At 42.4% G+C, this 18,468-nt stretch overlaps 1 protein-coding gene across 2 annotated transcripts in view; it reads left to right on the top strand.

Moving 5' to 3' along the window:
- Positions 1-18,468, top strand: part of CRIM1 (cysteine rich transmembrane BMP regulator 1) — a 148,358-nt gene that overhangs the window by 6,028 nt on the left and 123,862 nt on the right. The window contains exon 2 of one of the 2 annotated variants that reach the window (XM_081941882.1): positions 12,882-13,052. The exons of the other annotated variant lie outside the window; for it this stretch is intronic. Coding sequence (XP_081798008.1) covers positions 12,882-13,052 — 171 coding nt within the window. The remainder of the gene's footprint in view (positions 1-12,881; positions 13,053-18,468) is intronic. 2 annotated transcript variants of the gene reach the window in all.

The raw sequence follows: 18,468 nt of genomic DNA on the forward strand, positions 1-18,468 counted from the left end.
TGATCTGCAGTGATAGCAGTATTAAAGATAAACTATTTGAAGAGTAAAATAGGAAATGAGATTGAGATTGCCTAGACAAATTATCCTTAGTTTTACATACAACTGTTGTGATTTAGAACGCTTTTTATTTAAAAACATTATTTAAGAACATGAATATAATGAAAGTTGGAGCAGAGAAGCCAAAGATATGCAAAAGTGAAGGGCAAAAAACACAAAGTAGAACAATAAGAACATTTTAAATATAAATTGCTGAGACATGATAACAAAGGAGTGAACAGGATGCTCAAAGAGAATATATATAATTTGTCAGTCAAATCAAGACAGAAAGGTAGTCAATATAGTCAGTCAGCTTAATAGAATCAAGGCATTGACAACCCATGTAGGTAACATGTGGCCAAAGTGGGGCAAGGGAATAAGACTTTCTTGGGCCTGCTATCCTTTCAGCTGTTTTCAGTTCCATTGACCATGGTATCCTCTTGGACTTGGCTGAAAAGATTAGGAATTGATGACACTTCTGCAGTGGTTCTGCTTTCTGAATATTGATTCTACTCAAAATAGAAAAGTTTTGCCCTTTCTCAGGACTATTCCCTGTGAAACTGTTGGGAGTGAAGTGTCATACAAGTTTGACTGTATGATATATGTACTGTAGAAGATGTATTTGCTGATGAACATCTAGTTGAATTCAAAGTGCTAGTTGTTATATTAAAAACCTGCATGGCATCGCCAAGACCACCTGCTCTGAGGAGAATTTAGTCATCTGAAGTTGGGAACAGAGGACATAATAAAAACACTGCTATTGAAGGAATATCAGCTTCAGGGACCCTCATGTCAAGTTTCTCCAAGATGGTGATCCTTTGGAATAGCCTCCTGGATATAAGGACTACCCTACTACATTTCCATAGAGCCCTGAAATCCTGGCTATTTTAACGAGTTAAATTATTCCCAAGTATGATGGAGTAGCAGCACTTAATGTTTATTTGTTTTTAGGCTTTTTGGTTTTGTATATTTGGCAGTAAAATAGTTGGAATACTTTCCACTGGAATGGTAAAAAAAACATCAGTAAAATAAATACCTTGTTCACTCATGACCTAGTCATCTCCCAATGAACAATTGCAATGTTACCATTGAAGAGTATCCAGAAGCAGCTGTGTAAGAAATTATGAGTGCCTCAAGGATGGCATATGTAATACCTTTACTACAGGACCTATGCTGTGCCCAGTTTCCTTTTGGGTCCAGTTCACAGTCATTAGTTATTACCTTTAAAGTTCTATAGACACGGGGCCAGATTACCTGAGAAACCATCTCAGCCTTATCACATCAGCCCATAGATGGTCAAGCAGGGAAGGTATGTTATAGACCCTATCAGTTAAATAATTTCAACTAGTAGGGTCCAGGAAGAAAGCTTTCTCTGCCACTGGCCCCACCCTCATGAATACCTTCCCTCCAGATATAAGGCAGACCCCAACTCTCCTGGGCCTTTTGAAGGAGTTTGAAGACATGGCAACTCACAGGCCTTACTGAGGAGCAAAGGAAAGTTGGCTTTTTGATGGCCTTACCCTCACATTTTAACTTATTTTTGTTTTTTATCTAACTAATTGCTTTTTTCATATTGTTATATGTTTTTAAGGTATTTATGCTGCTATTAGTACATTACCCAGAGTCACTCTGCAATTGAGAGGAATGGAATCCAAATCTAACAAATAAAGAACATAAAATAGTAAACCAAAAGGAGAAGAAATAACATAGCACATAAAGGAACACACCTCACTGCAGGACAATCTGCATGGATTCTGCAAAGGGAAATAATAATAATAATAAATAATAAATTTGAATTTATTAGCCGCTCCCTTTCCAGGCAGGACTCGGGGCGGCGTACACTAGGACATATATAAACATACATATATACAAAGACATACATGCACGGAGGAGGTAATAGATTACAACATTTAGACAATTAAAACCATTAACATACCCCAATAATAAAAACCCAATATACAATAAAAATTTAAAATTTAAAAAAGACAGTCAGGAGGAATATGAAAAATTACGGTTGAGCCAGGCCAGATAATTGAAAGAGGTGGGTCTTCAACTGTACACGGAAGGAGCGGAGATCGGAAATAATCCTGATGTCACGGGGGAGGTCATTCCACAGGGCTGGGCCCCTCACAGAGAAGGCTCTGCTCCTGGGTGTCGCCCCCCGACACTGTTTGGCGGACGGCACCCGGAGAAGTCCCTCTCTGTGTGAGCGAATTGGTCGTAGGGATGTGTGGGGCAGGATGCGATCCTGCATGTAACTAGGTCCTGTGCCATGAAGCGCTTTAAAGATCATAATCAAAACCTTGAAACGCACTCGGTAGACCACAGGAAGCCAGTGCAGCTCGCGCAGGAGAGGTGTTACAGGGGAGTATCTAGTCCTCCCCATAATCACCCGCGCGGCCGCGTTCTGGACCAACTGTAGTCTCCGAGTGCATCTCAAGGGAAGCCCCATGTAGAGAGCATTGCAGTAGTCCAGGCGAGACGTCACTAGCGCATGGGTGACTGTGCGTAGGGCATCCCGGTCCAATAAGGGGCACAATTGGCGCATCAGGCAAATCTTGCCTCGCCAAACTCTTAGTAGTTTTTTAGGGTTGTCTACATTGCAGAGTTGGATTTTCAAAAAGGCTTTGGTAAATCCCTCACTGCAGACTCTTCAGTAAATTTAGTAATAACAAAATAAGAAAACTTGTTGATAACCAGTTAAAAATTCAGGCAGCACCTATAGAAATAAATAATCAGTTTTCTAAAGGGAGGGCTGGACAGTCCCGTAAAGATTTGTGTTACATCCAGTGCTTGTTAATTGTGAGAAAATTATCTTGATTTGGATGCAAGCAGTAAAATAAGTTTATGGATAACTTCATAGATAGACGGACAGAAGTCTGAACTGTTCGAATCTAATCTTTTTAGGGTTGATGCAGCTAGTTTAGTGAAGACATCAATTCAGTGTGTGGCAGCTGTGAAGAAAGCAAATTGCATGCAGGGATCATTAAAAAAAGAGCTGAAAATGAAATTGCCAACATTGTAATGTCCTCATGCAAAGTTAGAATGTCGGCATCTGGAGTATTATATATAGTTTTGATTGCTACACTTGGCAGGTTGCAATGGAGCTGGAAAAAGAAAAAAAGATAAATATTCAGAGGTTTAGACACCTTCCTTATAAGGAACCTCCTTCCTTCGTTTAGTCTGATTCCCAAACTATGTTATGTGACAGCCCAGGGTAAAATTTTTGTGGTGTCCTTTTGAAGTATCATAACTTTGTAATACTAAGGGTGCTGTGAACTAAGAAAATTTGGTTGCTCTGATTAGAACAGAAAATGATTGGAGGGGTTACAGTCAACATACAGGTGAAACTCAAAAAATTAGAATATCGTGCAAAAGTTCATTTATTTCAGTAATGCAACTTAAAAGGTGAAACTAATATATGAGATAAGTATCATTACATCCAAAGCAAGATAGTTCAAGCCGTGATTTGTCATAATTGTGATGATTATGGCTTACAGCTCATGAAAACCCCAAATCCACAATCTCAGAAAATTAGAATATTACATGCAATCAATAAAACAAGGATTGTACATAGAACAATATCGGACCTCTGAAAAGTATAAGCATGCATATGTGCTCAGTACTTGGTTTGGGCCCCTTTTGCAGCAATTACTGCCTCAATGTGGCATGGCATGGAAGCTATCAGCCTGTGGCACTGCTGAGGTGTTATGGAAAACCAGGATGCTTCAATAGCGGCCTTCAGCTCTTCTGCATTGTTCAGTCTCATGTCTCTCATCTTTCTCTTGGCAATGCCCCATAGATTCTCTAAGGGGTTCAGGTCAGGCGAGTTTGCTGGCCAATCAAGCACAGTAATCTCACAATCATTGAACCAGGTTTTGGTGCTTTTGGCAGTGTGGTCAGGTCCTGCTGGAAAATGAAGTCAGCATCCCCATAAAGCTCAACTGCGGAAGCAAGCATGAAGTGCTCCAAAATCTCCTGGTAGACGGCTGCGTTGATCCTGGACTTAATGAAGCACAGTGGACCAATACCAGCAGTGACATGGCTCCCCAAATCAACACAGACTGTGGAAACTTCAAGCATCTTGCATTGTGTGACTCTCCATTCTTCCACCATACTCTGGGTCCTTGGTTTCCAAATGAGATGCAAAAGTTGCTCTCATCAGAAAAGAGAACTTTGGACCACTGAGCAACAGACCAGGTCTGTTTTTCTTTAGCCCAGGTAAGACGCTTCTGATGTTTGTTCTTGTTCAGGAGCGGCTTGACAAGAGGAATACGATATTTGAAGCCCATGTCCAGGATCCATCTGTGTGTGGTGGCCCCAACACTTTTGAATGAGCTTTTCCTGACAATTCTCTCCAGGCTGCGGTCATCCCTGCTGCTTGTGCACCTCTTTCTTCTACACTTTTCCCTTCCACATAACTTTCTATTAATGTGCTTTAATACAGCATTTTGGGAACATCCAACTTCTTTTGCAACTACCTTTTGAGGCTTTCCCTCCTTATGGAGGGTGTCAATGATGGTTTTCTGCACAACTGCCAGGTCAGCAATCTTTCCCATGATTGTGATTCCTACTGAACCAGACCGAGAGATCATTTAAAGGCTCAGGAACCCTTTGCAGGTGTTATGGCTTAATTAGCTGATTAGAGTGGGACACTTTAAGGCTAGAATATTGCACCTTTTTACAATATTCTAATTTTCTGAGATTGTGGATTGGGGTTTTCATGAGCTGTAAGCCATAATCATCACAATTATGACAAATCACAGCTTGAACTATCTTGCTTTCCATGTTATGAGTCTATCTCATATATTAGTTTCACCTTTTAAGTTGCATTACTGAAGTAAATGAACTTTTGCACGATATTTTAATTTTTCGAGTTTCACCTGTATATGAACTCATGCATAGCATAAATAAAATAGTCCAGAATTTTCTTTGCCAAGACAAAGTTATTGCTCAGCCAGCTACCTATAAATACAGTAAGAAACAATGGTGAAGAAGTGTGACTTCATTTTCTGCCTGCAACCACTCCAAAGACATCTGGTTAGTCATTGTTAGAAGTGAAATTTTGGATGAGCCTAATCCAGCAGGGCTGTTGTCATTCTCTGTATTGTTCTTTCAGCCTATTAAGTTCAGGATCCTAGTGTTCTTCTAGGTGGGAAGAATCCACCCAGTTGATGTTTATTTTATTTTTTTATGATGGGTGTTTCCTAGTCAATCTGATAAAATGAAAATGGTAAAATGAATCAGCATTCACTTGATTTACAGAGATTCTATGCATGGCTATGCAGAGAGGATTCATACTTTACACAGGTGAAGAGGCAAATGGCTATTTACAAATCTTGGTTAATGATATATACTTACTTGGGAAGAAAGCTGCTAACATTAAAAACAAGCTTGTTCCTGCCAGTTACCAGGATTCCTAAGACTAGGTGCTAGTAATTTCCAGTGCATGCATGTCCCAAGATCTGGCAACATCCAGCAATTTGCAATTTTGAAGAGCCAAGAACAATCTCTCAGCATGCTTTTTGCTGTTTACAAAATCCAGTAATGTTGTTTCAGTATATTTTACATGTTTCCATTACACAATGGATTGTATTACTAAATTCAGTGAACCTTTTAGTGCCAACCTTTTAACATTTTAAATCTTTGGATTGGAAAGATGATTCCCAAAACTTTATATGCCACTCTCAAATGAATGAATGTTTCATATAGATTTATTCCATTTTCCGATAGTCAGTAAGATGCTTCAGTTGCAGTCATAATTGTATTCTCTCTTCATTACTTTGACACTTTTCTGTGGTTCCATTTCAATCCATGTTATAACAATGTTCGAAAAACTTCTGTTCCTTTTCTGATTCCAATTGCAAGCATGTAAATACAATCTGGATTCAATATTGCTTTTCAGTGTCCTTAATTTTGCAGCAGGTGTCCAAATGAAGTCAGAAATGCTGGCATGAACTTGTAGTTTTATACAAATAAATACATTTTACATCTATATTTACAGCAAATAGGAGCATCATAGGTTAAATCACAGGGTATACAAGGCACATAGAAGAAAAAGGCGGGGGAAAAAGGAAACTCCCCCTCCATACCTTCAGCAACCAATCACAGCACAGATTCCCTAATGCAGGAGCCATCACTCTCCAACCAATCAACTATAACTGTATCTTCTGGCACACTGCACAACCCCACTGCTCCAGCTACTAAATTTAAATATCTGAATAATTTCCAATTGACAAAAGTCGTCATTAATTTCAGTGGCAATTAAGCAGAACCAGCTTATTCTTCCTATTCAGCACATAGACACAAAAAATACTTTAAAGAGAATATCTGACTGAAACTCTGACAGCTAATAAGGGTTCTTCTGAGCCAGTCATCAAGATTCTTGAATGCTGGTACTAAAACACCAATAATTTATTTTCCATTTTGGATAAGTTTAATAAATTAATGCTGATTCTCCCAAACTTGATTTTGGGTATAAAAGACATTGTCTTAAGCCTAAGGTACCATTACATTTTTCAATGACTGATTCAGAAATGGCATTGACAGATGTTGATTCGCGCTATTATTTATTAACTGTCACACTGCAAAAAGAGAATTCGAAAATCCTTTCTAGTGTGATTTGATTCTCATACTAATATAGTCATCGTTATCAGAATTAACTGCTGATTTATCTTTAATGATTTTATATAATTTGTATGTGTAGCTCTTGCTTTAGTTTAATGTTCTCTACATTTATAATAAGTTTCATTCATTTATCTATTATTGCTAGAATTGACGAGACAGTGTTAAGGCATGTTCCATGAATATAGCAATGGCAATTAGACTTATATACCAATTCACAGTGCTTTACAGCCGTCTCTAAGCAGTTTATAGTGTCAGCATATTGCTCCCAACAATCTGGCTCCTCATTTTACCACCCTCGGAAGGATGGAAGGCTGAGTCAACCTTGAACCAGTAAGACTCAAATTGCCAAACTGCTGCCAGCCAGCAGTCAGCAGAAGTAGCCTTCAATACTGCATTCTAACCACTGCGCCACCACACCTTACTATATAATTATATAGCTAAGTGTACCTTCTTAGAAAGAAATCTTAATGGGAACATGATATTGTGACTGATTTGTAGTTACACGGGCTTGAAAAAGATCTTTAGGCGTTGACTAAGATTCTGTCTGAATGCATTTGTTAAAATTTTGCATTCCTATAATTCTTGTGAAAAAAGTAATTTACTTGATTTTTTTAAAAAATTCTGTAATTGAAACTTTATTGATATTAATTTAACACTACCCATATTGATCAATATTAGAGAATAGTAATAGCCATTATTTTATCGTAAGTCCCTTCAGTACTCCAAGAATCGCTATTAGATCGCTGAACATATTTCATCTTTTCATATTAAGATACAGAACCAGTGATACAAGCTTAACTGATCTTTTCTTTTACCTGTCTTGCTATTAGCAGATAAAAGACCATTTTTCTGTCTTGAAAAATATCCACCTAATAAAAGCTAAACCTACTATGTAATTTAATAATTTTTAAATATAGCTAGTGATATGAGTTTTCTGGGGGGGAAATAATTAACCCAAATGGCTTGAAATTTGATTTAACACGCTTGATTTGCACTTAGTTTTTAAAGTATTATTTTATCTACTTGTGGATGCCAATAGAAAAAATGCAGCAGACAAAAATAGTTGAAATGAAATAAATTTTCAAAGTGGCCCAAATTACAGTCCTATGAATTTGTGACAGTGCTAAAAGTATTTACAATAGATTCTCAAAGTTCCAATTGTTTTGTATTGCTACAGTCATGTGATTGCAATTTGTTATGTTCTCTTCCAGTTACCCACAAGCAAAGTCAATGAGGAGGCTAATAGGAAGTCAAAAGTCACAGTTACATGAAGTTTTCACTTAATGATCCCCAGTGATTTTCATAGCACTGATAATTTGGAATTGCCACAGTTGCTGCTGCTAAGCAGTATAGTCAGTGGTGTTGCCAAGACCTACTAAACTCCGCTGAAGATACTACCTAGCCTGGTAACAAAATGTTTGGAAACCAAACCCACAAGCTCAGAGAACAAACCTTCACCCTCATGTTGTCCTTTATCGCTGAATCGATAGCGACATTGAGCAATAGAAATTCTGGTCCTAATTACTGTTAAGTGAGGATTACAGTTCCATTCCGTTTAATAGAGTCCATTGCAAAGTATTATACTGGGAAATATAGTTTCACAAAACTCTGAAGTTTTGCTTAAAAATTATTGTTATATATTTATAATTCAAGATCTTTCACTGGGAGGAAGATATATCAATGCCTATTTTAGGATGCCTAAACTCTATTTTTCCTAGAGATAGCTATCTGGAAAAACAAACCAGAACCTAAATCTGGTTTTGATTAATACCTTATATATTCAGTTCAATTTAATTTTCATCACATTTGTTATTTTATTACAGACACAAAGCTTCATTTTAAATATTGGAAAAGTTTCAGTGTGAAAATATAGTTATAGAAAATCTTTAATTAGGAATATTCGCCCGATTCAGCTTAATTCCTGAATTGTTAAGTCCTCAATCCAAACAACAAGAAAACATTTTGGGCTAGCAACAATTTAGGTAAAATGAAACCAGCAGTGCAGACTTGTTATCATTCAATAATATTAATGCTGAGCCATGCAGTGCTTGTGCATGTCATCATATCACCCACTTTCTCCCATCTTCCCATAAGCAGTTCTTAGCACAGTATATCCCACAAACTCTTCTAACTCATTTTCCTTCTTCTTTCTCAATTCAGCTACAGTCTCTTCATCTAGCATACTCTAGCAGCCCACTTGTCCCTGAATCTCATACCTTCTCTCCTAGATGTCCAGCAGCTGCCAATATTCTTGGCCACTTTGATGCTCCCCTCTATATCACTTTGGACAAGATCAAAACAACTGCAAAACAAGCCTACTTGAATGGTTTGTGTTGGTCTTTGGTCCACATTCATCTGGTCATGGTTCTTTGGAAGCAGGATTTTATCAAAAGGGATTAGATCTGAATTGGGATATTCAGAATGTTTATGGACAATTAATCTGTTTTTTTTTAGCACTTGCTAAGTCAATCAATTAATCAATAGATTTGTTTATTGTTTTCACCACTTGTCTTAACAAATAATATAGAACCTGCACAGAAGTGAACAAACATTAATAAAATACACTAAAACAGGGGTACCCAACTTCTGGACCCAGGCCCACTAATGGGTCATGAGGTGTTTTCAACTGGGCCGCAGAAATGGCGGGAACACATATATTCCCACTTGCGTGAGTAGCAAACAAGCACATTCATGCACACTCCATTTGCATGAATGGTTGGTGTGTGTGTGAGCTCACTACTCACACAAATGGAGCTGCGCATGCTTGCGGCCGTTTGTGCTGAACCATCGCCTCTCTCTACCCCCTCTGCCAGAAAGGTTGGGGAATTCTGCACTAATATGTTCAAAAATATGTAAAAATATTAAAACAGTATTGTAGAAGAAAAATATTAGGAACCTTTGATAAAATATTCTCTCTGTTTAGCAGCAGCCCATATAAAACTTGCTAATTTTCATGGTATTGTTTCCTTATCTAAATTCATTAGATATTCAGTTTAACATGAATCATGTCAAAATGATTTTTGTATCAAGAGAAGCACCAGAATTTTCTATGTTCTGACGTGGAAATAGGGCAGTACAATAAATAATGTGTAAAATCTTCTATAATTTCTTTGGAAAATTAGAATATGCATTGGAAGCTCATATAGGATATTGAGAAATTGGCCCTCCCTTTGTCGATGCAATTTACTGGATTATAGTCTTGTAAGTGTCTCTCGAAAGGATGGCACTGTAACAAATTTGAGATAATGGATAGCATTTGATTTTGGTTTTATTAAGTGCATATCAATAAGCACTTAATTTTGTGTGGTAATTTAAACAATTTGAGAGGGCATCCAGCATCCTTTTTTTAAATAATAAATTATTGTTAGAATTACTTGAATTTAAAAAGAATTCTGGAGCAAACTTAAAATGATTGGATAAAAATGTAAATCAATTAGTGCAGGAAGGAGTGAAAAAATTCATTTGCTCCAGGAGGCATCAGGCAGTGAGAGACGTCTAGCCCTATAATTAAATGTCCTTACAATTGTTCTAGCTTTAATTATGCGTCTACCAATTTCAGCATAAAGAAGGGGGGTAGGAGTACCATTAGGTATACCTAAAATAATTCCGTGGAGTTGGATTTGAAATAATTTTATATTATAAAGAGGTAGAAATTTCCATAACTCTACTGCTTATGAAGAGTAAGGAACTAACTTCTTTTTTTTGAAACCACATTGGAGGATATGTTGACCTATATTGTATGCCAAAATTTTATTATTCCTGACAAAGCTTTCTCGGTTTTTATTTGGTGGGCCTGATGATGAGAATGTCAACTACCTGAAGGATTGAAACTGATACCCGAGTATCTATAAGATATTATCTTTCTTGAAGTGCAGTTGCAGAACTGGTGAAAGTATAAGAAATTGGAATTTTGTGAATATAGAATAGAGTCCATTCATTATTCTTTAAGCACTTGTTCAAACATTGATTTTGTTTCTTAAATCTGTCCTGTTTATTTAAAGAATGTTACAATACAATCTGTCCTTGAACCTTGAGCAGTTTTCATATGTGGTCATATGATTAATATTTTGCGTGCTTGGCAACCAGATCATACTATACAATGGTTGCAGTGCCCTGCAGTCACATGATCATCATTTGCGACCTTCCCTGCTGGCTTCCAATTAAATTTGGTTGTGGGGACATTGGTTGCCAAGCACCCAAATAGTGATCACATGACCACAGGGATGCTCCAACTGCCAGAACTGTCATTTGCTAAGGAGGAAGGAAGCCCTGTCTTTTAAGCTTGGACTTTAGTGAGAATCTAGGAGAGAGCAGTTAACATTAAATGTCTGAGACTGGAAAAGGAAAAGGCATTTGCAGGCCATATTATTTTAGATTTGGAATTACCTGATGAACTCTGTCTTGAAGCAACTGACACAGTAGGAAGACCTAATCTGCAGCTCTAGAAATTTGTATGGAAAAGGGGCAATATTATGGGTAAAAAGAGAAAACATAATTTTCAGCAGATTTTACAGCTAGAAAGTTAGTAAAAATGTAAAATTCAGGCAGTTCTAGATCAATGCAGAAGATGCAAAATGTTGTTATAATCACTTTGAAATTGTGATAGATTTACATATATCTGCTGCTTTGAAGCAAGATGGTCGGGAAGCAAATGTAATAATAAATAAAACTAATAATAAAAAATATATGTAATTTGCCTACATTGCAGACTAGATCTGGACAACCAGGATCCCTAAGAGGACAGTACTTCACCTCCCATCTTCTTCTGTACTTAAAAGGCAGCATCAATCCTCCTAGAAGCTGGATATTCAGGCAAACTAGAGCATGAGTTATGCTTTTAATCTCTTAATGCTTCCCAGAAACAAAGGCAAGATCCAAAGAAAGACAGAGCAAATTTGGGTTCATAGGATGGCTCTTTCGAATTCCATTACATATCACTTATTATATTGGTAAGAAGCTGGTGATACATTAGGCTTATGGGATCACTCAGTTCAGACTATACAGATAGTCCTCAACTTATGACCATAACTGAGCCCAACATTTCTGCTGTTAAGTGAGACATTTGTTAAGTGAGTTTTGCCTCATTTTACAATTTTTCTTGCCACAGTTGTTAAGTGAATCTCTGCAGTAGATAAGTTAACCCAGTTAAATGAATCTGACTTTGCTTGTGAGAAGGTCACATAAGGTGATCACATGATCTTGGGACACAGCAAAGGTCATAAATCTGAATGAGTTGCCAAGCATCTGAATTTTAATCACATGATTATGGGGCTTCTGCAAAGGTCATAACTGGGAAACATGGTCATAAGTCACATATTTCAGTAGCGCTTTCACTTAGTGACCCCTTTACTTAATGACCAAGTCGCCAGTCCCAATCATGATAGTTAAACAAGGATCAGATGTAGAGATTATGGGCTACTTAGGGCTGCTTTTCTATATCATGTTCTTGCATGTATATAGTTGAGGTAACTAGTTTTAATGAATGTCATGGTGGCTTCTAATCCTGGTACAGATGCCTTTTGTAAAAGTAACTATATTGCATGTAAGATTTCTTTTCAGCTCTGATTTGAGGGAGCACTGGGAAAATATTATATCAACACTAGATGAGGAATTCAAATGAATCAGCAGCTAATATTGCTTCATGGTCCATAACTGAGGTGGCTCATTCAAATTTATTATCTATCTTAATTTACCTGGAGGGAAGAATGTCAGAAAATGACTGCTGTCTTATTGCATCATAGGTTGATTGAAATGATAGCATTGTCTTGAAAGCAGCTGTGTTAAACCATATAGACCTCTTTCACAGGGACTCTTATCAGATGGGATTATCAAACATCTGGAATGATAGCAACTTCTTATTCAGTTGAGATTATTTGATTGCTACACTTTACAATATAGTAGTCCCCAGAATGTTTTGGATTTTTGTATTTTCTATTCTGTTACAAGTGCTAGGAATGTATTCTTTAAATAAGACACCTAGAGTTTTCAAATTTTGATGTTAATTGGAAAAGTCCAAGTTCACATTTCTTTTTAAATGTGGTTCAATGATAATAATGTGAACTGGGGATATGCAGTTATAGAATTTTGTAATAGGAGCTTTAAAAATGAGTTTAATATTTGTATTGAGATGCTTCGGTATAGTATTTGGCAAAAAAAAGAATTAAATAAAGCAAATCAATAAGTTACCAGTATTATAGTTGTTTCATTTTGGTTTTTAGATGAAAACTGGGATGATCAGCTACTTGGATTTGAGCCTTGCAATGAAAACCTCATAACAGGCTGCAATATAATCAATGGAAAATGCGAATGTGATACTATTAGGACCTGTAGTAATCCCTTTGAGTTTCCAAGCCGGGATACTTGCCTGTCAGCTTTAAAAAAGATTGAAGGTAAGTCAGTATTCACTAGTAAATGACTTCTGTATTATTTATAGCACATTACCTTAAATATCTAATATATAATTGGCTATAAATCACCACATGCTTGTTGGCAACAGTGTCGGCAATGTTATCATATGCTTGTTGGCAACAGTTCTAGCAAATGAAGTATTTGTGATTTACTAATGGGTTTCAAATGTTTAGGATAGTAATAAACTAAAATATATGCAGGGATGTTTCATACACTGTATGACTACATATCCAAAATGGAAATGATTGTTTGGTAATTTTCATCATTAGGAAAATCTGAGTAGTATATTGCTTAGTAAGCACTGTAATATGTAAGTATAGATATGTTTCAGCCACCATTGGAGCACTGTATTTTCCAGTAGAGTGGAGGGAGGGGTCACAGCAGGGTTAACACAGCCTGATTGGTCCATTTGACTGAGAGAAAACTTCTTAACCTTCGCCTTCTCCCGTTGGTTCCCAGTTTCCTCTCAGTCAAGGTCCAAGACTCAGGTTTGGTTCCTAGTAGGTTTTCTAGTTAGTCAGTGTATGTTAATTGATCTTGATTAAATTTAGAATTTTTAATTTGGTTACCTTTAGAAAATGTATTTTTTGTAGTGGGTCTGCCTTGCAGGGCTGTTGTTGGCTGCCCTTAGAAGGCTGAGAGATTCTGCAGGGGGGGGGGCGCTGGCTTCCTCCCCACGCTTAGAAGGTCGCTCCGGTCTGATGCCTGGTGTCTCGGGCGTGCCGGGCGACCCTACGGCTATGCACACATGCTTTTTAGTGAAAGTCGCAGCGCGCCGGGGCTTTTCAGCGCGAAAGCGACAGATCGGCTTCATTTTGAATTTCGCACAGTCCGGGGCCGGTTACAGCCCGCGGCGACGGCGCGGGGCCGTTTTTTCTTGGATTTGGAGGTCTCCCGGTGAGTAGGAGCTCCAGTGTCTTGCTTTGGTGCCGCTGGGGGCGGCGAGCGTGCAAACGGCCGCCCGCAGCCAGAGGAAGCGAAGGGCGAGGTCGGCGGCCATTTTTAGGCGCGCTTTGGCCAGGGACCGCCCAAAGAAGCCGGCAGCCATTTTGAATCACGTGTCTGGGCATTGCAGCACGGAGAGGCTGAATACAACGTGGCCGTGCTGTTTGTAGTCTACCGGAGGCCCGGAGCAGGCGATTCCCACCAGCTGAAGGGCTGTTCCTGTCTCAAATTTATTTGGTGCACGTGAGTGGGGCGATGGCGGATAGAACAGAGGCTCAGCAGGCCTTACCATCTCAGGCAGGCGATGATAAGGCTGAGCCCACTCCCCCTGTTAGGCCTCGGGCTTCTAGGCCTTCAGCAGAGGAAAGACCTTCCAGAGCTCTGCAAAGGGATGAGCTCAGGCGATCCAGGGCTATAGAGAAGGTCATCGAAAGAGCGGAGAAAAGACAGGCCCGGGATCAGGGGCCTAGATCCAGATCTCCACGCCCCGTGGCTTCCTGCCCTTCCCCACCTGTGGCCAGGGGGTTCAGCCCTTCCTCTTCTTCCTCTGCTTCCTCAGATAGATCGGATAGGAGTCAGCAGCGGGGGGGGCCCTCGCTCTCCCTCTGTTTCCCTGGGGACTAGAGAGGCAGATAGGGGGGACCCATTGGAAGGCACCTCTGCAGGTCCCATTAGGGGTAGGAAATCCAGCAGGGCCTATGTGGCTCCAGATTATGATACTGAAGGTGATGAGGAGGATTTAGAACACCTCCCTGAGAATCTCAAAAGGATTATTTCTGCAGCCATCTCTAGGGGCATTGCTCAAAGGGACAGGCCTTCCCATCACAGTCGAGTTACTCCCTTTAGTAGGTCCAGATCTAGGGCTTCCTCTCCTTCCCTCATGAGTGAGGTTTCCTCTAGGGGGGAAGCACGGAGGGATGATTGGGGGTTCTCTGAGGAGGAAGATGCGACCCCTGAGCCGCCTCGCTCTTCTAACCTTTTTCTCCAGGCCATGTTCAAGCCATTACTCAAGAAGGCTAGGAGGACCACCAAGGTGGGCACGGGGGACCCTATGGTCCCACCGCCCACGGATCCAGACATGGTCATGTTCTCAGCGACGGCCACCAATAAGGAGGAGATTCCTGCCCCTCCTCTTTTCTTAGAGGTAGCTACTAGCCAATGGGCCCGTCCTTCTAATTTTTCCCCACCTGGCAGCAACGACCGTCGCGCCTATAACATGGAAAAGTCTTTTGTGCAGGCTATTCAGCTCCCAGTTGTAGATCAGCCCATAGCAGCTTTAGTCTCCTCTTCCCCAGTGGTGTCGGGGGACGCAGCTGACAAACTTAAGCCAGAAGACAAGAGGGCGGAGCTCACCTTACGTAAAAATTTTAAGGCCTCAGCTTGGGCGGTGTGGGCAGCGGCTGCTGCCTCGTACTTCAACCGCACCACGGTCATGTGGCTCCGCCAGCTTCAGGATCGAATTCCGATCCAGGATGAGCGCGTACACCAGGATTTAGCTAAAATAATGGCAGCGTGTCAGTATTCGGCTGATGCGACCCTAGACGCTGTTAGATTTGGTTCTAGTGCTTTGGCCACCTCGGTGGCCTCTCGTAGGCTCCTATGGCTCAGGAACTGGCAGATAGACTATAAAGCCAAGTGGGATCTAGTAGCGGCTCCCTTTGAGGGTCCAAACTTGTTCGGAGCTTCCTTGGATCCGATTTTGGTGGAGAATAAAGATAAAAAGAAAGTCATGCCTACATCCACCAAGAAGGCAGAGTCACGTAGTCACCCCTATCGCAGGCCCCAGTTCAAGTCTTATGACAGGGATCAGGACCAGCGATACCAACCGTACAGGCAGGACAGGTCATTCAACAGACAGGGGTTTCAGGACCGTTCTAGATTTCAGCCGCAGTCCAAGCGGCCCTTTCGTGGGGGGGGCGGCCGCCCCTTCCGCAGAGGGAAATGACTCAAACCCGAGTCATCCCATCGGAGGCCGCCTGGCACTGTATGCGGACGAGTGGGATCGGATCACGTCAGACGGTTGGGTCAGGGCGACCGTTCGCCACGGCCTAAGGTTAGAATTCCTCTCCAATCCCCCAAGTTTTTTCAAGGTTTTTCCCCCGGCCCGGGATCCGAAGCGACGTCTCCTCATGGACCTCGCGGTCGCCCATCTTCTAGAAATCAGGGCAGTGGAGGTCGTTCCGGAGCAGGAGAAGGGTCTGGGCTACTACTCCCACCTGTTCGTAGTTCCAAAATCCTCCGGGGGTTGGAGGGCGATTCTCAACCTGAAACGCCTGAACCGCTACTTAGTATACAGGCGGTTCAAGATGGCGTCCCTGAAATCGATTCTGCAGGGCATTCGGAGGGGGGATTACATGGCCTCAGTAGATTTGACGGAGGCCTATCTCCACCTTCCCATCCTTCAGTCTCACCGGCGTTATCTCAGGTTTTCTCACCGGGGCAGGCATTACCAATACCGGGCTCTCCCGTTCGGTTTGGCCTCAGCTCCGCGGACATTCACCAAGGTCCTGGCAGCACTGGCGGCTTACCTGCGTTCCATTCCGGTGAGACTTCAGTGCTACTTGGACGACGTTCTCGTTCAGGCGGGGTCCCTATCCAGGGCCAAGTCGGATCTTCGGCTGACGATCCGTTGGCTTCAGGCGTTGGGGTTTTCCGTGAACTTTCCCAAGAGCCACCTATCCCCATCCCGGCAGATCCTACACTTAGGGACAGTGATAGATTCCGAGTCAGGGAGGGTCCGCCTGTCTCCAGAACGCTTGTCCAGCCTGCGCCAGCTGGTCTCCTCCGTACAAAAAAGAAGGTCTGTTTCCATCCTGACCTTGTCTCAACTTCTGGGGAAGATGGTCTCTTGCATAGGGATAGTGCCCTGGGCCCGGCTCCATCTGCGGCCTCTCCAGTGGGCCTTGATCCCGGTCCAGAGAAGGATGATGAGCAACTCCTTGCGGCCAGTTCCTCTACCAGCGGAGGTGAGGCTATCTCTTCAGTGGTGGATGTCCCCGGCGCTGCAACAGGGGGCTTGCTTTTGGGAGCCCGAGAGAGTCACCGTGACGACGGATGCCAGCCTCTTCGGCTGGGGGGCCGTGATGGACTCCGACATGACCCAGGGACGTTGGTCTGCCTCGGATCTCCGCCACAACATCAATTGGCTGGAGCTGAAAGCCGCGAGACTTGCCCTACGGACTTTTCGTCATCACCTGCGGGGGCACCATGTCCTCCTGCTTACGGACAATGTGGCGACGAAGGCCCATGTCAATCGCCAGGGGGGCACCCGCTCACGTTCTCTCTGGCGAGAGGCGCAGTTGTTGGGCTTGTGGGCGGAGAGACACTTAGCCTCCATAGTGGCGGAGCACATCTCAGGAGTGTCCAATCTTCAGGCGGATTGGCTGAGTCGCACAACCCTAGACGATGGCGAGTGGCAACTGGGCCCGGAGTTGTTTCAGAAGATATGCAGCAGGTTCGGCACGCCTCTGGTGGATCTGTTCGCCTCTCCCGACAACGCTCAGCTGCCCCGGTTCTTTACCCGGTTCCAGTCCCCGTCGGCGGAAGGAGCGGATGCTCTCAGGAGCCGGTGGCCCCCGGGCCTTCTTTATGCTTTTCCTCCCCTTCCCCTCGTTCCCCGTACGATAGGGAAGATAGTCACAGAGAGGGCTCTCGTTATCCTGTTAGCCCCTTACTGGCCGAGGAGACCCTGGTTCGCGGACCTGGTCCAGCTGTCGGTAGCAGACCCCTGGAGGATTCCCCCGGGGGAGGTCGTTCTGAGTCAGGGGGCTTTACATCACCCAGGGCCTCAGTGGCTCCATCTGACCGCCTGGCTCTTGAACGGAGGGTCCTGAGGGGGCAGAGGCTGTCATCGGGAGTTATAGCCACCTTAGAGGCGTCTAGGAGGCCGTCCACGGTTAGGATTTACAATGCCACATGGAAAGCGTTTGCAAAGTGGTGTATCCCTTTGGGGTTGGATCCTTCTAGAGCTACTGTCCCAAACGTGTTGGAGTTCCTCCAGAAGGGGTTGGAGGATGGCTTGTCGCATAATACGCTCCGGCGTCAGGTGGCGGCCTTGGCCACCATTCTGGGGGGGGAGGGTTCCCTCACCCTTTCCCGTTCTCTGATTAAGCGTTTCCTGAAGGGGGCGGCTAACATCCGTCCACCTCCGGTCCATAGGTTTCCGACCTGGGATCTGACCCTGGTTCTCCAGGCTCTGACGAGCTCCCCGTTCGAGCCACTTAGGACGGTACACATGCGTCTGCTTACCCTTAAGGTGGTGTTTTTAGTGGCCATTACATCGGCCAGGCGCATTTCGGAGTTGGGGGCCCTTTCTTCACGCAGTGACTTGTGTGTTATACACCAGGACAGGGTGGTCCTTCGTTTGGATCCTTCGTTCATTCCGAAGGTGAATTCACAGTTTCACAGGGCCCAGGAGGTCGTACTCCCGAATTTTTGTCCCAATCCCTCAAG

The sequence above is a fragment of the Natrix helvetica genome, assembly GCF_964273705.1.
Source record: "Natrix helvetica genome assembly, chromosome: 2".
Taxonomy (NCBI): Eukaryota; Metazoa; Chordata; class Lepidosauria; order Squamata; family Natricidae; genus Natrix; species Natrix helvetica.